At 36.6% G+C, this 21,397-nt stretch overlaps 8 protein-coding genes across 8 annotated transcripts; 6 read left to right on the top strand and 2 right to left on the bottom strand. All coding sequences in view use genetic code 12, as the record gives it.

Moving 5' to 3' along the window:
- Nucleotides 1-763: 763 nt before the first annotated feature.
- On the top strand, nt 764-1,777 carry PVL30_005677 (uncharacterized protein; the record flags this gene model as incomplete). The annotated part of the gene is made up of 1 exon (XM_001524079.2): nt 764-1,777. The coding sequence occupies one exon, from the start codon at nt 764-766 to the stop codon at nt 1,775-1,777; it is 1,014 nt and encodes a 337-aa protein (XP_001524129.2).
- A 984-nt stretch (nt 1,778-2,761) lies between these two features.
- On the top strand, nt 2,762-4,387 carry ARP4 (NuA4 histone acetyltransferase subunit; the record flags this gene model as incomplete). The annotated part of the gene is made up of 1 exon (XM_001524078.2): nt 2,762-4,387. One exon carries the CDS (start codon nt 2,762-2,764, stop codon nt 4,385-4,387), a length of 1,626 nt encoding a protein of 541 aa, XP_001524128.2.
- An 875-nt stretch (nt 4,388-5,262) lies between these two features.
- Nucleotides 5,263-6,447, bottom strand: FTR1_4 (high-affinity iron permease; the record flags this gene model as incomplete). Its single annotated transcript, XM_001524077.2, has 1 exon — nt 5,263-6,447. The coding sequence occupies one exon, from the start codon at nt 6,445-6,447 to the stop codon at nt 5,263-5,265; it is 1,185 nt and encodes a 394-aa protein (XP_001524127.2).
- Nucleotides 6,448-8,709: 2,262 nt separating this feature from the next.
- On the top strand, nt 8,710-10,794 carry PVL30_005674 (uncharacterized protein; the record flags this gene model as incomplete). Its single annotated transcript, XM_001524076.1, has 1 exon — nt 8,710-10,794. The coding sequence occupies one exon, from the start codon at nt 8,710-8,712 to the stop codon at nt 10,792-10,794; it is 2,085 nt and encodes a 694-aa protein (XP_001524126.2).
- An 848-nt stretch (nt 10,795-11,642) lies between these two features.
- ORM1 (sphingolipid homeostasis protein orm1) lies at nt 11,643-12,644 on the top strand (the record flags this gene model as incomplete). Its single annotated transcript, XM_001524075.2, has 1 exon — nt 11,643-12,644. The coding sequence occupies one exon, from the start codon at nt 11,643-11,645 to the stop codon at nt 12,642-12,644; it is 1,002 nt and encodes a 333-aa protein (XP_001524125.2).
- Nucleotides 12,645-13,107: 463 nt separating this feature from the next.
- PVL30_005672 (uncharacterized protein) lies at nt 13,108-14,240 on the top strand (the record flags this gene model as incomplete). The annotated part of the gene is made up of 2 exons (XM_061119725.1): nt 13,108-13,171; nt 13,849-14,240. 2 exons carry the CDS (start codon nt 13,108-13,110, stop codon nt 14,238-14,240), a joined length of 456 nt encoding a protein of 151 aa, XP_060975708.1.
- An 824-nt stretch (nt 14,241-15,064) lies between these two features.
- Nucleotides 15,065-16,409, bottom strand: PVL30_005671 (uncharacterized protein; the record flags this gene model as incomplete). The annotated part of the gene is made up of 2 exons (XM_061119724.1): nt 15,065-15,217; nt 15,255-16,409. The coding sequence occupies 2 exons, from the start codon at nt 16,407-16,409 to the stop codon at nt 15,065-15,067; spliced, it is 1,308 nt and encodes a 435-aa protein (XP_060975707.1).
- Nucleotides 16,410-17,613: 1,204 nt separating this feature from the next.
- On the top strand, nt 17,614-19,026 carry SHM2 (Serine hydroxymethyltransferase, cytosolic; the record flags this gene model as incomplete). Its single annotated transcript, XM_001524072.1, has 1 exon — nt 17,614-19,026. One exon carries the CDS (start codon nt 17,614-17,616, stop codon nt 19,024-19,026), a length of 1,413 nt encoding a protein of 470 aa, XP_001524122.2.
- Between the last annotated feature and the right edge of the window lie 2,371 nt (nt 19,027-21,397).

The following is a 21,397-nucleotide window of genomic DNA, read 5'->3' as shown; positions in this document are numbered from 1 at the left end:
AAGAGGCAATTTTCTTCCCCATTTTCTTTCTCCACTTTAATGAAATTTTTTTTATTTTATTTTTATTTATTTTTATTTTTATTTATTTTGCACTGCTTGTTTCTCTCCCCCTCTCTCCCGCACGAGAGATTATATGTAAATATATAATAAATATAATACAATTGAGATTTGTAGATAAAGAGATAAAGAGATAAAGGAATATTTCACATTGGGCAATCATCAAGGCTGAATAATCTCACACACACACACACACACACATACACCCATATATATATATATATATATATATATATATATATTTGCGCATAAGCTATATCAATTATCAATGTTATCCACATTTATCTCAACAAGACTCTTCTCCTTTATATAAAGAACCCAATTTCTCTTTTCTTCTTCACCTTACTCACCATAAAACCCAAGAGACTTTAATTCATTTGCCCTCTTTGCTTTTACCTGGTTTTGCGTCTGCTTTTGCTTCTGCTATTGCTATTGCTATTCCTCTTGCTCCACTCCACTCCACTCCACAGCACCCTACACCTTGCGTTTAATGGACACCACGGCATACGCTGTGGCATACAATATAGCATCAAGCCAGCACTGCCATATATAATTACCCTCAAAAGTCACCCTATTTGATTAAGCTTCACCTCAACATTTGGTTTTCCATTCATCTATTTGACACAACAAGACTCACTCAAACATATTACATTTGCACCACACTATATTCCAAAAGAAAGAAAGAAAGCAATAACAAAACACTGAGATGAAACGAAATTCACCATTTGTGTCTACACCACCAACTTTGGATTCGTCTTCTTCTGACATCTTATCACCCACTAATAGACAATACTTTTCCAAAAGGTGCAAGATAGAACACGAACTATTTTCAACATCCATAAAGGACATTGAGAAAATGTTTAATGGAGAACTGCATTTCTGCTGCGAAAGAAGAAACAGCAGATACTCTACAACCGCTTCAACACCACCCCCACAACAACAACAACAACTGCAGCAGCAAAGTGCGAGTCAATATAACTCTACATCTCCCATAAAAGCACCCGCGTTGCAACCACGGTTGATACAAAATAGACCTTTGAAATTCCCTAAACCTAAATCATATTCCCAAACCAAACAATATCAAGCAAATATCTCGAAACATACAAATATTCCGCCGCGGCAAGTCTATGTTAATAAAGAAACAATAGTGGAACCTCACAATACGACAAAAAATGGGATTTGCGAGCATTCTTTTCAGTACTTGGATTATCCAAGCTTACCCGTGGAATACCTGTTTTTAAATTACGATTGCATCAATGTGTCACTCTTGGAAGAAGAAGAAGAAGAAGAAGGGGACCAAGTAGAATGCGGCAAGAACGATCCACTGCACCAAGTGGACGCAGAGCTTTTTTTTCCTTCGCAGTGTCTCGATCATAAAGTTCTCCAACTTCAACTTCAACTTCAACTTCAACTTCAACTTCAACAGCCCATAAATTGTGACTCACTCCATCGAAATACCAGTACTCATAGTCCAACAGATTTTTTTTTTGATGTTAGCCATAGAAAACATGGAGTCAACGATAAAGAGCATAGAGAATACAATGGTAGCAATAATGTTGATGTTGATAATGATTATTATGACGACTATGACGACTATGACGATGACGATGACGATGACGATGACGATAACTACGACGCTAATGTTGAATGTACATATAGGTATGGACAAAGTATCCATGAAGATCTACTAATGATTGATCAACTAATAATGAGGAACTAAACAATTCGATAGTAAATATAACAAATAAAGCAAGAGGACTGGCACCGGATCCCTATATTGAAAGCCGGATTAATTCAACTTATTCTTTGCAATGGACGCTTTGCTCTACAATACAAACCGTGTACAAATCAACAACGACAAATAATGCTTCAATTCTAAATAGTAAATTATTAACACCCCAAAAATCTACTCATCAACTTTAATATTATATACAACCATTCTACAGAGCAATTATTCTTGTAGAAAATAGAATACTTCTTGTCAATCCCAATCCAAACCTAAACTCAAACTCAAACTCCGATGCAAACTCAAACTCAAACTCAAACTCAAACTCAAACTCAAACTCAAACTCAAACTCCGATGCAAACATCAAGTTGCGCCCAAACGCGGCCCGCTTCCCCTTCTCACAGACTCTCTTCTTCTACATGTTTCAAAAATGACCGTGTTTGTTGCTGTATCTGTATCTGTATCTGTATCTGCGACAGTGATAGTGATAGTGGCAGTGGCAGTGAACTACATTCCCGGTGTATCGTTTGTTTGATAAGCCTAAAATAAATTATATCCAATTTGCTTCAAACTCACATATTAAATTTCACCAAATGCATTATCCTCTTATTTTATTATTTTTTTATTATTATTTTATTTTTTTTTTTGCTTTTCGCACATAAAAAAAATTACTAAATAATACCACACATCCAATACATAAATTAAAAAACAAACACACACTCTCTCTCTCACTTAACCTCTCTTCTTAACCTCTTTCTTACTTCAACACTACAATATTGTTTTTTTTTTCTTTCCTCTGTTGTATAATTTGTTTTTCTTTTTGTTTTTGTTTTTGTTTTTCTTTTTCTTTTTCTTTTTCATCAACTACAACAATTACACCACCAACAAGGATTGCAACAGCACCTTAGGAAATCGCCTAGTCCCACTTTTACCCGTGATAATTCATTTTACTCGAGATTTACCCTTATCCCGTTAGTAATGTCTAGTGCAAATGCAAATACTGTTTATGGCGGAGACGAGATTAATGCCATCATTCTCGATATTGGAACACATACAACCCGAATTGGCTATGCCGGTGATGATTTCCCCAAAATTATTACAACTTCAAACTATGGCAAAACCTCGCAAGGTACCAAGGTATATGGAGAAAATATAGATGTTTTGCGCTCTGGGGGCACTACTGTTCATCCCATAGTTACCAACTCGCTTATCACAGATTGGGATGCTGCAATGGACCAGTTTGCGTATTATTTCAAATTGCTCAAGATTGAGCAAAAAGATCAGCCTATAATGATCACTGAACCCATCTGGAGTACTTATGAGTATAGGAAAACTTTAGTCGAAAAGATTTATGCCAAGTTTGATTTCCCAGCTTTATATCTAATCAAGGTACCAAGTTGCATAAGTTTCCAACAAGGAAGGCCCAATTGTCTCGTTGTCGATGTAGGCTATGAAAGCGCTAGTGTCACACCCGTTGTTGATGGAATATGTTTGATTAAAAGTTCGGTAAGGACACCATACGCAGGAAAATTCTTGGACAACGTTGTTTCAGATTCGATAAAGAATTTAAAAAGTAAAAGTGATGATAGTGCAAAGAAAATAAATGATGATGGTGATGATGATGTTGATGTTGAAAAGAATCAAGCAACTAATGATGAGAAGAATGGAGAAAATGAAGGGCGCGATAATGCTAAGGAAGTGAAAAAACCAACTAGTATTGCTATTGAACCAGCCATTCTCATCAAAAGCAAAGATGCGACTAGTTTTCCACAAGAGGCAGCTAGATACGAATTGAAATCATTTGCTGAAGGAGTTACCATTACCGACTCTTTTAGGAAATATGAAGAAGATAAGATTTGGCATGAGTTCAAAGAATCAATGTTGGAAGTCCCTACTCAAGAGAATATTAAACACCTCCAGCAACAACAACAACAACAACAACAACAAACCCTGTTGCTGCTGCTGCTGCTGCTTCTACAGGCTGGATCTGACTCCAAAGATATAGCACTGCACGTTTCTGAGTTTTCGCAAAGGCTGTTTGAACTTCCTACGGGACAATCCATTACTATGGGCCAAGAAAGATTTACAATAGCCGAAACAATATTCGATCCTAAATCGTATACCTTCAATGACACAGAGTTGACCCCTCCGTCTTCGAACGGAGACATCCCAGGAATAGAACAAAACACCATTAATGATTACCGGCCAGTTAAACGTATACGAAGAAATGAAGATGAGGACAATGGCGATTCTGCTAATGGCAACAAGCAAGCTGATGTACGCGGGTTGGTTGAATTAGTTTCGTACGTTATAAACAACATCGATATTGATCTTCGTGCAGGTTTGGCAAATAATATTATTATCACTGGTGGAACTTCGTTGGTTACGCAATTAACTGAGAGGTTGTATCATGAATTGACTTTGAAAAACCCCGGTTTGAAAATCAGATTACATGCTGTGGGTAACTCGACGGAAAGAATCAATCAGAGCTGGATTGGAGCTAGTGTACTTGCTAGTTTGGGAACTTTTCATCAAATGTGGGTGAGCAAAAAGGAGTGGGAAGATGAAGGCTCGGAAAGGATTTTAAATCAAAGATTTAGGTAAATTGAGAGAAGGAAAAGGTCAATTACTCGTGCTCTACAAGACAATGGAAGAAAGAAAAGAAGAAAAGAAGAAAAGAAGAAAAGAAGAAAAGAAAAAGAGAAAGAAACAAGAAAATCAAATGCCTCAAGCCAAAAACAAGCTGGGATTAATTATGCGTGGAATCAGCTTTTCTATTCAAATTAAAATATCGTGTGTTTTGCTGTATGATTTTACCCGTAAATAAGCAATGGAAGTGTGTAAATCTCTTGAGTTGTATGTATTCAAGTACTGCTTTTCCGGTCCTCAAATTTAGTATTATACAAACCTAAATAAATTTCTTGACGTCTGTTATCAAATTAGAGTCTAGTTTTGATAGAAAGTAGAAGGTGCTGATTTAAAACATGTAACCCGGTATTTTGTAAAATTAAAAGTATATATATATATATAAAAAAAAAAGAAGACACCTATATATAAATGGAAAAAAAAAAAGTTTTGACCGCCCCGATCTGCCTTTGATTTTTTCCCTGCTTTTTCAACTCTTGAAAGTTATCTCTTATTTAAATCTCATAACTATCACAAACTGAAAATAGAAGTAGGGATGGAAATAAATTAATGAAACCATAAACATATGAAAACATGACAATACCAAAAATTGAAAAATTGAAAAATTGAAAAAATGAAAAAATAAAGTCCAGTGTGTGAAAGAAAATAGGGGGGGAAGCGTGGTAGAGCACAAATATGATAAAATGCCACATTCAAAAAGTTCTCTGTGTGTGTGTGTGTGTGTGTTTTTTTGTGTGTGTGCATTTTAGCTAGTTATTTCCCAATGAACCTCCGTGTTTCAATTTCTATTTCTTTCACATTTCTGCATCTTTTGCTTAGTTTGATTTTCGCCTTCAGTTGTGCTGTTTTTCTGAACTCAAACTAATCCTTTCATTCTTCACTTCGTCAACATCATCAGCAACCGCGCTATCCTCTTCTTCTTCATCTTCATGTCCAATTCTAGCATTTCTCAAATCTTCAAACAATTTCTTCTTTTCAGCTTCAGTCAATTCGTGTTTCTTTTTGTTTTTAATATGATACATTGGGTTTAATGATCTCAATGTAACACCTTTCATAAATGGCAAATGACCCGTCTTTTCTTCGTAAAGCATCAACAACAAGGTAACAATCACTGCAAACCAATATAAATTATATGACAAGATGGAACCATATGTAGCAGTATTTTGCCAGCCTAGCAAAGCATTAAACACATCCCAACCATTATCAATTTCGGGGTTGCAACAATTGACGTGCCAAATAGTTTTCGCGATATCATAAGTTCCGGGGCCACTTCCATTTTCTGAAGCGTCACCACCAGTTTGATTGTTGAACACGTGACTTTCAAAGTACCAGATACCACGTGAGAACAACCCAGCAGCGATTAAATACAAAATACCAGTTGAGATGATTAAAAACACTTGTAAAGAAACGGTAGATCCTGAGTAGTACAATATAGTACCAACGACAATTCCAGCAATTAAGCCACAAATGACTGGGATTGGGAAAGATGTGGCTGGTGAGTTTAATCCGACACCACCAACAAAAACGATTGCCTCCAAACCCTCTCTTAAGCAAGTAATCAAGGGCAAGATAAGCATACAATATTTCTTTGTCAAGTACCCAATTTTGAACCGGTCTTTTTTCTTATCAGGCACTTTGGTTAATGCCTGGGCCAACTTAACTCTCCATTTTTCCTTCATCTTGTTGATTCTCAACATAGCAATACCCATTAAAGAGATCAACACCGTCGCAATAATACAGAAAATACCCTCCCACAAGTCTTCAGACTTGGACCAAATATCGTTACCCAAAGTATAGAACAACGCAATAAAGATAGCACCGATAATAAGACATATAATTACACCCAATATCGCCCCTATCCAAACTTGATTTCGAAGTTTCTTGTATGTTTTGGGGTCATCTGTAGCTCTACCGATACCTTGCTTCAAGAATGCAAGAAGAACAGAGACAACAACCACTGCTTCTAAACATTCTCTAAAGACAATAAAGAAGATTTGCACGTTGAAAACGTTGACCATGATGAATTTTTTATAAGCAGCTTTGTTGCAATTGTTGTTTCAATAGGTGTGGGAGTTATTATTATAATTATTGTTATTAGTATTTATTCTTTCCCAGTACTACTACCAATACTGTTGTTATTGCTTTTGCTGTTGTTATTGCTGTTACTGATCCTGGCGACGCCTAAGAAATGTAATATTATTTCAACAAATGCAAGCTAAAAATCTTCAACTTCTGTTTCGCTAATCGGTAACTTGGTGTTCTTAGCAGAAAAGTAAAACAAAAAAAAAAAAATGAAATAAACCAGAATATATGTGGTGATTAAACTGTTGCTAATTGAATTTGGACTTTGGAGATTATTGAAACTTCAAAAGCAAAATCAGGGTTAAAAATTGAAGGGGCAGGTGAAGAAGCAGAAGAAGAAGTAAGAAAGAAACAAACAAACAAAACAAAAAATACAAGAAAAGAAAAGAAAAGATGACAGTGAAGTTTTGGAAACAGGCAATTTCGAAGCCCTTTATATACGTAAACTCCTCTATAGACATCTAACTTTTTCCCCCTCTCTCCCTTTTTCTGTCCTTGAGTATATCTATTCCATCCCTTTGTCTATGTTGAAACAGGTCAAAAAAAACAAAAACAAAAAAAAAAAAAAAAGAATGTATCCAATAGCGTTAAGGAAAGTCTATACTACCTAACTAAACTAAGGTGGCTTTGGCAAAAAAAAAAAACATGAAAAAGTAGACAAAGCCTTCTTTTGTTTCTTTGTATTGTTGGTATACATTTTCACCTTTCCAACAAATACACCTTTTCGCATTATCAGATTAATATATACTTTTTTTTTGTCTGTCTCTCTCTCTCCCAGTCTCTCTCTCTCTCTCTCAATCTTCACATGGGCAAAACACACTACAAAGAATCAAAACCATTCGGTAGTGTCTATATCCTCTCACATAAATTTTTATTTATTTTTTTTCTTTTCTATTATTTTCTATTACACTTTTTTATTGTTCCTATTCTTCTGTAAACCTTGAAGAGAGAAGAGAAGAGGCAGAGGGAGAAAGGGAGAAAGGGAGAAAGGGAGAATAAGGCAATGGAAATGGAAATGTCTAATGCAAAGTTATGAACGGCCAATTTAAAAGGTGGCTTTTATATAATCCCATTCAACTATTCGCTACTAATGTCAACCCACATGTAGCCTCTTTTTGTTTCTGTTTTTTCTTTTTTTTTCTTTTTTTTTTTTTTTTGCTACCAATATTTATCCAATCAGATAATATCTAGGTTACGCGACTCGGGTATTGAAACCCTCAACTGTTGTATACAAGACATATTGTTCTTCTTGAATTGAATTGAATTGACTTGGCTTGCAATTGAAATAGAGAGAAAACAAAAAAATACACAAGAAGGGATGGCATGTTGCAAAACATTCTTGATGTCGTTCCTTGTTAATCTTGAGAAAAAGAAAATAAAAATTACAAAAATTAATTAAAAAAAAAATGATTAAAAAAAGACGGACGAAACTTTTGAAAAACATCATCATTCAACTCGCTCTGTATTTATGAGATCAATATATGTGCACGTTTGATATTTGATACAGAAGAAGGTATTTTACTTTCTTGTTGTTGCTGTTGTTGTTGTCGCCAGTTTGTTTGTTTTTTTTTCTAACAGCTTTTGGTTAAACATTGTTAATGTTGCAACATCAGCAATATATGTTCCAAGTATATCTCATTTCTCACTACAATTTATTTGCTTCTTTGAGCTTAATGATACTGCAAAAATTTAATACACGCTCCCTTCTTATCTCCAAAATTATTGTTTAAAAACAAACTAGTATGAAGAGCAGAAATGGTCTGACACCTACTCCCATTTCCTTAACGAAGCAAGCAATCCTTGTGTTTTGCAAAAGTTGAATAAATAAACAAAAAGATTCAAAATTCAAAATTCATTTTATATAGTAGGTCACGTGCCTCTGTGCTGAATTGTTTTTTTACTTTTTTCTTTTCTTTTTTCGGAGAACTTATTTCGTTAATATTAATAAGTTTTGACTTTCGTCACACAAAATCAAAAGGTATCAAGTTGAATGGCAAACACAATTGTACAAAAGATATCACGAACCACCGCCCCGGCCCCCCCTCCACACACACATACACACACCCAAAACCCCATCGTCAGATACCCACTCATTACTCTCATCGGCAACCCCCGCTTCGCTCCGACCAAATAAGCAATCATTATTGAAAGTCAACTTTATTTGCAATTTTCACAGCTAAGAGTTGCTAGAAGTAACAATGGCCTTAACAATCACCGATCTTAGCGAAGATATATTGACATCTGGTATAGCACGTTATTTGACCCCAGAACAAATTGTCAAGTTCTTCACACTCAACAAGGCTTTATATGAGATTTTTTGTTTGTCCAACACAATCTATCAATTGTTATACAACAAAAAGTTTACTAATAATGAAAACAACTATACTCTAAGTCTCCGTGACAAGATTAATTGGAAACAGTTGTTTAATCTTCGATGCAACCCAAAGCAACAAGTGTTCACTTGGGGAGAAAGCAATGGTGGACGTTTAGGGTACTTATCAACTAAGATTGACCAATCACATGTACTGAAGAAACTAGGTGGCTGGTCCGTGCACACTCCAACAAACGTTCCGGAGTTCAATAACCACGTTGTTGTCGATTTGCAAGCCAATGGGTACAGCTTTATTATATTGTTGAATAATGGTGACATTTGGTTTACCGGAATGGACTGGAAGCGGCCGCAACAAGGATTGTCGACTCCTGGGCCTACGAAAGAGAGAGACTATAAGCCTAATCCCGCAACTTTGGCGTTGCTCAGTATGGGTAGAAACCACGTAGATGGTGAAATTTTGGGAGGCAGGAGAAACCTTCGAAGAAACCACCCAACAAATCATCTTGGTGATGAAGGTGGTGCCCTTATACCTCCTTATCAATCACCATTACCGCCACATGGAACAAGGTTTGGAGTGTTGCCTATGCCAGGTATAGCAATGAGATACTCGGATAGTGAGAGCGATGAGGAGACAGATACTATCACCGGCCCAATTACTGCTGCTCCAATACCACCATTACCCACAACAAATACATCAAACGTATCCGAAGCTCCTCCACTTCTGAGTTCTAGCAGCACTCCACAAGCTAGAAGAGGGCTTCAATCTTCACAAAGGAATGATCTACCAAAAATTGCATCTCATTCATCGTCGAAAATACAAGAGACAAACTTTCTTTCGCGTCTTTTTTTACCTCCCGCAACTGAGCGCCGTAGTCTTGGTACGATTAATTTTTGTGATGAAAGAAAAGTTACATCTATAAGTACTGGACGAGAACACATTGTTGCATTGGATAATCATAATAACATTTACACTTGGGACACTGGTTGCAATACTAATGTTGGAATAAATATTGTGTTTAGAGGTATTTCCAAAAATGCAATAATTAGTAAGATTGCCGCTGGATGGAACTTGTCGGCGTGTTTTATTCAGGATATTGGTTTGCTTGTCTGGTATACTAGGAAACCCATTAGTAAAATGCAATTTGAGAATCAAAATTTCCAAAGTGAAGCAAACTACTTGGTTGTTCCTTTTACAAAAAACGATATCAAGGATTTCACAGTTGGAGCTGATTACGTGCTTTATGTCAAAAAATCAGATTCCAAACTTTATCAGTTTAGATTCAATGCCCACGAACTAGCATCCAGAGATGATTCAAATACAGTGGGGCAAGAAGAGTTGACAAGAAATATTTATGCAATGGACAATTTCAATAACTGGCTAGTGGAACAAATGGAAAATGTCCAGTTCACTAAGCTAAAAAGTTGTTTCAACAACTTTGTCGTTTTCACAAACCACGACCATGTTTTGATTGGAAACAATGAGCACTTGTTATATTCCACCACTCGACATAATGATGTAGAGAATGAAAGTGATTGGGAACCGCACCCTGAAAACGGGACTTTACCGATTGTTATTAATGAGTTACAGGGCCAGGATATAAAGTCGATAGAGATTGGAGACTATCACTACCTCGCATTGACTAATAATGGTGATGTGCTCAGTTGGGGTACGGAGTCTAGAAGTTGTGGATGTTTAGGAATCGGATCGAGAGAGTCGGCGGTTGAGCTAAATCCTACAGTCTGCTTTGCAAGCGGCGCTAATATGGATGTGAAAATACCAATGAGAGTTAGGGATCCACTCAGGGGTCCTTTACATGAGGGTAGAGATGTCAGCAATAAGAATACTAAAAATGCTGAAAATGCTGGGAAAAAATGTACGTCAAAAGGAAAATGGGTTTGCATCGCTGCTAGTGGCTGGCACTCTGGTGGTGTATATGTTCCCGCGGAATGATAGGTCTATGTAATGTAATACAAATAGTTATTTGTAGTGCATTTAAATCTCGTTCTATGTAGTAGGAAAGAAGAAAGAAAGATAAATTACAAGCAACTAACTAACTAACTAACTAACTAACTTAGCATTGAACTATATGACTATCGAATTCTGAAGTAAATTGAAAATGGCAGGAAATCAGCCTTAAAAAGGCATTGATAAATATTGGGAATAAAAGAGGCGACGATTAAAAAGAGTTAACAGATAGTAACTTTATTAACTTCTTCAAAGATTGAATCGTACACGAGAAAGTCTCATAGAGCTTTAAACAGACCCAAAGAGGAACAAAAAATCATAAACAAAGAGGAAAAAAGGCGAAGGAACCAAAGGAAAAATTAAAAACTTAAATTAAAATAAAATAAAATTAAATAAATTAAAAAAATAAAAAAAAAAAAATAAAAAAAAAAAAATAAAAATAAAAAAATAAAAAAAAAAAAGAAGAAAAAAGTCAATGACTGTGATCAACCTCCACCCTCACGCCCTCTCGCCCTTTTTTTCTCTTTAAGACCAAATAAAATTGATTGCCGTCACATTAAAGCATCATCACACTTATTATTTTTTGGTCCTCCACTAATACAAGATCTTATACTTCCACATTACTTATTTGTTGATATTTCCTGCTTTCCACACAAGGCACGACTTGTCAATAACAACAGTAAATCAACGGTTCTAGATAACGATATTAATTTATTTTTTAAATTGAAACCAACAACAACAACAGCAACAACAGCAACAGCAACAACAGCAACAACAACAGCAACAACAGCAACAACAACAACAACAACAACAGCAACAACAGCAACAACGAAATGACGGACATTTCCTCCAACTCTAATGAATCTCCATTACTCAAGCCTGCGGAGATTAAGATAACGCCACCTTTAAGTCAACAGCAGGAATTGAGACAGCCTCCATCGATATCTAGAGGATCCTCCTATAATGCTGCAACCGGAACAAAGGGCGTTTCTTCTACAACTGCCAACTCCAGCAATGCCTTTGCTGGTGTCCCCATACAAGCGGCACAAGCGTCACAAAATTCAATTGATCCCCTTTCGAAAAACTGTTTGAACGTGTCTCATACATCGCCATCGCACATTACTTCATCGCCATCGTCATCATACGCAACAGGACACACTTCTGTACAATCAAACCCTGGCTCTCCGCGCTCTAGACGAAGCAGCTACGCTCCAACAACAATCGGTGGTGTTGCCAGTGGCTCCTCTCCATCTCGGTTTAGAAGTAATAGTGGTACAACAACCAATGACCTCACCCCCACGCCATCTCACCACCAACCCGCACATATCGTTACCAGACAGCGCCGATCCTCGTCATTAATCCAACACTTGGAACCAGACACTTTGGACACCAAGATTGATCAGGCGCTAAATCCTAATGTGAATGCCAATTGGGTGAATCAAAAAGGTGCGTGGGTAATTCATATAGTGATTATCATTTTGCTCAAGATCTTCTACAATTTCATTAGCGTTTTGGATAATGATTGGAAATGGACGTTGACAAACCTCACGTACACTATTGGCTCGTATATCATGTTTCACCAAGTTAAACGCACACCATTTGAATTCAATAGTGGTGCTTACGATAATTTGACGATGTGGGAACAAATTGATAATGGTGATCAATACACTCCTACAAAGAAATTCTTGATGCTTGTACCAATTGGACTATTCTTAATCAGTACTCATTATTCAAAATACGATTTAAACTTGTTTTTGCTAAATGGACTAAGCTGTCTCTGCGTGGTGATTCCAAAATTAGCGTTTGCTCATAGATTAAGAGTCACCTTGTATTAAATCTTGGAAGATTAGGGAACAATGAACTACGACTACAAAAATGATATAGGTGTACAAAGAATTATTGAACAAGAATAGAAGGTATTTGACGACGAGCATGGTTTGCCTGCCACTGTCTATGCTTTAAAACTTTGCTCCACCTGCAAAACTCGATTTCACGACTTGAAGTAAATTGTTTCGACTAATATATTTTTTCCTGATACTTTCAATAGAATAAACAGTATGTAGCTAAGTGTAGGATTCCAGCATTCAGCAAACCAAATATTATTGTTAGTCAATTACAAGAGCCTAAGCCACTTTTTCTTCTTACTATAAAACAGACTTAATAATTTTAAATTGTATTATGATGGAGTGCCAAAAAACTTGAAAAATAGCTATTATTTGGAAATGGACCTTAAAGGATTGAAAGTGTGGACGACAGAACCGCTGTTATGCTACCAAACGCGTCATAACAAAAAACCAAATGGGTGCTGCAAAATGGGGTGCTGCCAATAGCGTGTGGCTGTATCAGAAAGTCGACGACCAGAGTAAATGAATTGTGTATTTGGATGCAAGATAGCACAACACAATTCACAACCTTGTACATCTTGCGTATATCTTACGTGTATCTTAGGTTGACTCGTTCACAGCAGCTCACGTGCGCGTATACATACACATACTCCAGTCCGAGATACTCTAGTTTGCAATGACAGCGATTGCGCGAAATATACAGAACGTTCAATTTGAGAAGAACAACAACAACTAGGTCGTAAATTTTAGTGTTTACTTTCGTTTGTAGGCTGAGTGCGAAATAGAAGAATGGTTCAATTACAAATAGCAGAGTGTATACATAAACAGAAAGGTGTGTTAATATTAGAAAAAAAAGTGCATATATTAGTAGCAAAACTCACTGAGTCCCTCACCATGATGTATTCCTGAAAACGAGTGAAAGCTGTATATGTTAAACGAGCGAAGATGCAGGTGCAATGGGAGATACCAAAAGTGTGTGCGTGCCAGTGACGGATAAAATAAGTAGTAGCAGGGCCCTTTGTGGTGTTTGAACACGGGCACACTTTTTGGTGAGCTCTCCTTCTTGGGGATTATGGCTGGGTTTGTGATATAGTTGGCCATGGAGCAGCAGCAGCAATATTAGGAACAGCATCAGCAACACCACCAGAAATAACACCAGTAAAATTTTTGACAACTTTGAAGCGCATGCTTTGAGTTTGGTCGACACTGGATAGCACACACTATGCCAAATATGATTTCTATAATTTCTATAATTTCTATAATTTCTATAATTTCTATAATTTCTATAATTTCTATAATTTCTATGATTTCTATGATTTCTATGATTTCTATGATTTCTATGATTTCTATGATTTCTATGATTTCTATGATTTCTATGATTTCTATGATTTCTATGATTTCTATGATTTCTATGATTTCTATGATTTCTATGATTTCTATGATTTCTATGATTTCTATGATTTCTATGATTTCTATGATTTCTATGATTTCTATGATTTCTATGATTTCTATGATTTCTATGATTTCTATGATTTCTATGATTTCTATGATTTCTATGATTTCTATGATTTCTATGATAAATATTAATAGTAGTGGTGGTGGTAGCAGCAGTAGTAGTGGTAGTAAAGCTATTCCACCACGAGCAAACAATGATTATTATGTAGCAAAATTAAACCCCGAGAACTGATTCCACAAGCATTTCTTCTGCACCATCTGAAACAACTTGCACAGTGACTTATACAACTCAACCTGTGATTATATGATCCCGCTGTGCCTTGTTGATACCCCTAGTGCATATGCGTCCTCCACATTTTTCGTCCCCCGTACAAGATCATACGACAAAGGCGCCATTTTGTCGCAGGATCTGCCAAGTTCAGAATAAATGTGTGAGTCGGCAGCTACACTAGTGCAATGTTGTGGTTGGCTATGGGAAACGGTAGCAGAGGTCGGTGGGCTCCCCTGCTTTGGGATCATGGTTGGGTTTGTGATATAGTCATCCGTGAAGCAGCAACAGAGGTAACATCAGAAATAGCTTTAGGAACAGCATCAGGATCAATAAGATGAATAGCATCTGGAATAGCATCAGGATCAAGGTGTCTTTTAACTTCGGTCTTAATCCCTTTTTTTTCGTGTTTTTTTTTTTCTTTTTTTTCGTTTTTTTCGTTTTTTTGGTTTTTTTAGTTTTTCTGGTTTTTTTAGTTTTTTATTTTTAGCATTAATTAAGCTTTGTCCAAGTTCTGCAATTCGCAGAGCCTTGGATAGATTCAAAAAGAGTTTAAAAACCTTTTTGAAACTCGCTTTAATGCTATTTAGGAAGCAAGTGAGGCTGGTACTTAGGGGTGGTGTCGTGATTTCAAAGTTTTCTGGATGTAGTTCCCCCTCTATAACCTCAATGTGTTGATCTAAACTTTCTAGCAACCATGAAGCATACTCTTCAGGTGTTCTGGCCTTTGCTTTGCCAAACCTGAAGAGAGTCTTAATCCTGCCCTCTCCCTTATAAATTCGGTGGTGGGCGTCAAACCAAACTTGGATTTTTGGTCGAATTTTCTCATTAAAGACAATTCCTATAACAAGCTTGTAGTTTGTTTTCTTTTGAGCTACAAGATGTTTTGTTTGTTGTGAAAGCTTTAAGAGTAGATTCTCCCTCTCCTCGGCAAGCATTGGAATTCCGATAGTGCCCATTATACTATCTTGGTCAATACAGTATATGTGTTGCCACGACGTGCGGGAACAATGCGCAGTAGACAAAGCTTCATTGATATAGCAAGTGTTTCGTGTAGAAATGAAATCACTTATGTAGTTAGCATCATTGGTGTTGTTGTTGTTGTTGTTGTTGTTGGTGTTGTTAGCGTTGTTGGTGTTGTTGGTGTTGTTGGTGTTGTTGATGTTGTTGGTGTTGTTGGTGTTGTTGTTGTTGTTGGCGTTGTTGGTGTTGTTGGTGTTGTTAGCGTTGTTAGCGTTGTTAGCGTTGTTGGTGTTGTTGTTGGTGTTGGTGTTGGCGTTGTTGGTGTTGTTGGTGTTGTTAGCGTTGTTTGTGTTGTTGGTGTTGTTGGTGTTGTTAGCGTTGTTAGCGTTGTTTGTGTTGTTTGTGTTGTTTGTGTAATTGGTGTTGTTTGTGTAACTAGTGTTGTTTGTGTAATTAGCGCTGTTTGTGTAGTTAGCGCTGTTTGTGTCTTGTTCCGAAGGGTACTCCCTATCAGCCTTGTTGTCAAGAACAGGGCTTATAGTATAGTACCTGTCCTCATCATAGACCTTCATACTAAAAAGATGAAGATATGGAGGCAAAACTAAATCTTCTTCCCAGAGAGTAGTTGAATTTGCAACTTCACTTTCAATTTCTTCAAAGTGTTCCTTTGAAACTCTGTAGATGAGATACTTTTTATCAGCAGATGTAAATGCAGACTCACCAATTCTAACCACAGAATGTTGCTTCGAAACAAACGATTGTATAAAATCGGTGTCGTTTACTTGCTGCAACCATTTCATCCATTGGAACATCTTTGGGTTGAACGATTTGAATTTTGTCCTCAACCCCTGGAACAGCAAGGACACTTTGAAAACATCACCTCTTTTGCACGGTCTTTTCTTACCGGCAATTGTGGAGCGTCTAACACCTTCAGCAATGAGAAACCTTTCGGCCTCTTCTGGAATTATAGATTCTTGGACAGGCAGTTGAGATCCAAGTTTTTTGGAAAAGTAAAAAGGTTTGGAATCCTTTGCAAAGACGTTTTGAAAACATTTATTAAAAAAGGGCATTGTTAATTTTTAAATTGTAGTCTTACTAAATTATTGATTGTAAAATCTGGTTAATGTTGTCGAGTAAGGCTTGGTTGTGTGTTTAATTGTGGTAAAAGAAGGAAAAGAAGAAGGAAAAGAAGAAGGAAAAGAAGAAAGAAAAGAAGAAGAAGAAAAGGGTAAAAGAAGGTTTGAGGTCACAAGGGTTTTGTTTGTGGATATTTATACTTCACCAGGTAGCCCTCCAGTCACGCCTTGTGGTTGGGGATTAACAAGTAACTTGTGTTATGCCATATACATTTTGGTTGCAAAACCCGCGAGGAAGTGAGGGGAACAGAACGGCGAGGAAGTCCCTTCAGGTAGCTCAGCAGTGTGTGTGCAATTGTATGCGCTACCAAACGCGTCGTAACAAAAAACCAAATGGGTGCTGCAAAACGGGGTGCTGCCAATAGTGTGTGTTAATTGTTCCCTTGGGTTTAGTGCGAATTTTCAGGGACACTCTTCTTCTCTCTTTACCTCTGGTTTGCAGTACCGTGTGTGTCTACTGGATCAATTATTCCCTCTTCTTGTCGGGGTTGTTTTTCTATGTAGTAAAAGATTTGGCATAAAGCTAGTATTCGGAGTTGATATGCTACAGTGAATAGAGAAAAGATTCAACGGAAGTTTATTATGGACTTTGAAAATACCATCTTGGACAGTGTGAGAGGTGGACAATAGTCTGACTTGAGACATGTGAATAGTGTTTTCAGAGATCTTCTTTCGTAAGAATAAGTGCATACAGTTATAGCAGTTTATTTAAATTACTGTGTACGGGCAGGTGGGCAGGTCTCCGTGCGTTTGTCATTGCTGTAATAATGATATTCAAGATGACAAAAGAGTCATTTTATAGGTATTATTATAAAATTATGTTGTAATAGAGCCATTAATAATTGCATGTTGAAAAAGGTTAGCGACAATATTATTTTGCGCGAATTCTTTGACTCCTTTTCTGGTTTTATATAGTAAGAGCCTAATGAGAAAGGGATAAAAAAAAAAATGCAAAATTAGTCACGTGGGCTGAGCCACCTGTTACGGCATCGAAAATTTTACTCCGCTTTTCTCGTTATTTAAATAATTCAAAAAAAAAAGTTTGACTTTCACATTTCTTTCATTCAATCTTTCTTCCATCTACAGCATATTACTTTTCTTATTGCTTTGTATAATCTTTTTTGTTTTACAAAAAACTATGTCTTACGCATTATCACAAACTCACAGACAATTAACTGAAGGTCACTTGAAAGAGACAGACCCAGAAGTCGATCAAATCATTAAGGATGAAGTTGACAGACAAAAGCATTCGATTGTGTTGATTGCTTCTGAGAATTTCACCACCACTGCCGTATTTGATGCCTTAGGAACTCCAATGTCCAACAAATACTCTGAAGGCTACCCAGGTGCAAGATACTATGGTGGTAATGAGCACATTGACAGAATGGAAACCTTGTGTCAAGAAAGAGCCTTGAAGGCATTTCACTTGACCCCGGACCGTTGGGGTGTTAATGTGCAAACATTAAGTGGATCTCCGGCCAACTTGCAAGTTTACCAAGCCATCATGAAACCGCACGAGAGATTAATGGGTTTGGATTTACCTCACGGTGGTCACTTGAGTCACGGTTATCAAACTGATTCTAGGAAAATCAGTGCTGTTTCAACTTATTTTGAGACCATGCCATACAGAGTTGATTTGGAAACTGGTTTGATTGACTACGATATGTTGGAAAAGACTGCTGTATTGTACAGACCCAAGGTTTTGGTTGCTGGTACCAGTGCTTATTGTAGATTGATTGACTATAAGAGAATGAGGGAGATTGCGGACAAGGTTGGTGCTTACCTTGTTGTTGATATGGCCCACATTTCAGGTTTGGTTGCTGCTGGTGTTATCCCTTCACCATTTGAATATGCCGATATTGTTACCACTACTACACACAAGTCATTGAGGGGTCCAAGAGGTGCCATGATCTTCTTTAGAAGAGGTGTGAGATCCACCAACCCAAAGACTGGACAAGAGATTTACTATGATTTGGAAAACCCAATAAACTTTTCTGTATTCCCCGGTCATCAAGGTGGTCCCCATAACCACACCATTGCTGCTTTGTCGACTGCTTTGAAGCAAGCTGCTACTCCTGAGTTCAAAGAGTACCAAGAACAAGTGTTGAAGAATGCCAAGGCTTTGGAAGAAGCATTCACTGCCAAGGGATACAAATTGGTTAGCAATGGTACCGACTCGCACATGGTTTTGGTTTCTCTTAAGGACAAACAAATTGATGGTGCTAGAGTGGAAACTGTTTGCGAAAAGATCAATATCGCATTGAATAAAAATTCTATTCCAGGTGACAAATCGGCTTTAGTCCCGGGTGGTGTTAGAATTGGTGCACCAGCTATGACTACTAGAGGTTTAGGCGAAGAGGATTTCAAGAGAATTGTTGACTACATTGACTTTGCAGTCAATTTCGCCAAAAAGACTCAAGAATCTTTGCCCAAGGATGCTAACAAATTGAAGGATTTCAAAAACAAGATTTTGAACGAATCAGACGAGACTTTGGAAAAGGTCAAACTGGAGATTAGCGAATGGGCTGGCTCTTTCCCATTAGCTGTTTAGATATCTTCTTTACTTTGAAATTTTTTTATATTTTTTTTTACGGACATATCATAGGATCGGAATTTCTTTCCTTTTTTTTTTGTTTGTTTGTTTGTTTGTTTTGTTGTGACTCTAACTTTTAAAAAAAGAGTCGTGTTATGTCTTCTTTGTCGTTTCAACACATGTCTATACTTTATTTCAACAATTTTACCCATACTATTACGTGCTTTATGTTAATATTATTTTTCTTTTTTGTTTGTTTTTGTTTCAAAATTACAGATTTGTCATTCTGTAGTCTTGTTGGTAGTAGTGTTGTTTTCTTTTCTTCTTTTCTTCTTTTCTTCTTATTTTCCGTTTATTTCTGCTTCATATTTGTTTCTCTTATCATTTCTTATCTTTCCCTTCCCTCCATCCTCCGATTATTTTTTTAGAGAATAGGTATGCGCTCCTACATGTGGAATGTTTTTGTAGCTGCGATGAACGAAATATACCATTATCTTGAAAAGTGCTCAAAGAATCCATGATGATAGTTGCAGTATTTTCCTTAATGAACACCGCCATGTATTGAACGAAACTTTGGGAGAAGGGGAAGAGGGGGCAGGAACAAAATGGGTGAAGACGAAATAGTGAGTTCATGGACTAAAAATCATCAAAAACAATAAGACGTCGAAGCAGGTCCTTGGAAAAGCGGGTGGTACGTTTTTAAGGAAAAAGCAGGAGTGAATTGTGGGAGTTTGTAGTGAATTGGGAATAGAATGAAAGACAAATTTTAAAAATATGCAATAGACACAACTCTGAAATTTGCACATTTGCAAGATAGAAGAGAACGCTATACAGTACTCTCGAACGCTTCACGTGTTGACGTTTGGCATTTTCTTTTTCATTTTCTACTACTACTACTACTACTACTACTACTACTACTACTACTACTACTACTACTACTACTACTTCCTCTTCTTCTTCTTCTTCTTCTTCTTTTGTGTTTTTCGTCCTGCTTTATAATTATATGAGCTAAAAGTCTTAGTCCTCAGTAATTATTTTGTAATCTACGTGAGTAGAACCGATTCTTTTTTTTTTTCTTTTTTTTTTTTTAAGGCTGAGTCCCGGTCCGGATGGCTCGGAAATTTTTGCTAAAAGAAGGAAGGGAAAAAAAGACTTGTGTTGTTGGGGTTTGGTTAAAGTGCAAGATTGGTTGCTTGAGGTATGGCCAATAATCAGCCTACTGGTTCTTCGATTTTTAACCTTCACCCGTGTTTCTTGTACCCGCACCCCACGGAATTAATCGTCAATGTACCTACAAGCACAGAGTGTCTTTTGGAAAAGAACACTGCACGGTCAAAGGAAAAGATGTGACAAACTCTGTGTTCTTTTTTTTTTTTTTCTTCATTTTATTTTTTTATTCGTTTGGTGTCCCTTGGTGTTTGATATGAAATCAAAATACTATTGAAAGACAATTAAAAATGACAACGCGATATTATCAAAAAAAAAAAAAAAAACAAAGACGAAAAAGAAAAAGAAAAAGAAAAATTTCAGCCAAATACAAAGAAAACACTGCCTCGAAAGGGCAGATTATCTCCAAATTTTATTGTCTCTCTCTCTCTCTTTCTCTTTTTATGTTCCAGGTGGTTTTATCAATTCATTGTGCTTGTTCATGCAATCTCACAACTTTTCCAAAAATAAACCAAGCCTATTGTTCATTATTAAACAAAAAAACAGATGTTGTTTTTAGGTGATATTACATGAGGGCGAACAATTAAAGATTGCACGTCTAATACATTTTCTTTCCATTTTTTTTTAAAAATTTGGTGGGAAGGGATGAATGGGAGGAAAGGAGGAAAGGCAGGGACTGCAAGAGGACGTAGTCGGAGAGAAAGTAAATTTTTTTTTTTATTTTTTTTATTTTATTTTTCCGCTTGTGTGTGAAAAAAGTACTTTGCGCAAATCCTCCCTGTCTTGAAAAACCAACCAAGGGTTTTCATAAAACCCACTTTTAGCTGCTGCGTCTCCTTATTCTGCGTGTCACCATATATCTTTCACCCAATTTTTTTTTTAAAAATATGCGAGACACATACCCAAAGTATAGAAAGCGAATTTGTGACGTGAACTAAATTTCGTCTATATATATATATATATATAAATATATATATTCTCCTTCTCCCTACTTACATATATATACATATAAAGAAAGAGAAAAAGAGAGTTAGTGTGTGTTTGTGTGTGTGTGTGTGTGAAAGAAAGAGTACTGAAAGAGTAAAGAATCTTCCTTTTTATTCTTGTTTCTTTTCATAAAAGCCAAGCTTCAACTTTAAATTCCAGCACCTTTTATTTTTTTATCATCAACTTATCTTCACCTACAAAGAAGGTGTATTTTTCTTTCTCTTTCAGGATCTTC

This window comes from Lodderomyces elongisporus, chromosome 8 (genome assembly GCF_030384665.1).
Source record: "Lodderomyces elongisporus chromosome 8, complete sequence".
Lineage (NCBI taxonomy): Eukaryota > Fungi > Ascomycota > Pichiomycetes > Serinales > Debaryomycetaceae > Lodderomyces > Lodderomyces elongisporus.
This window is presented reverse-complemented; position numbering and strand designations above follow the sequence as displayed.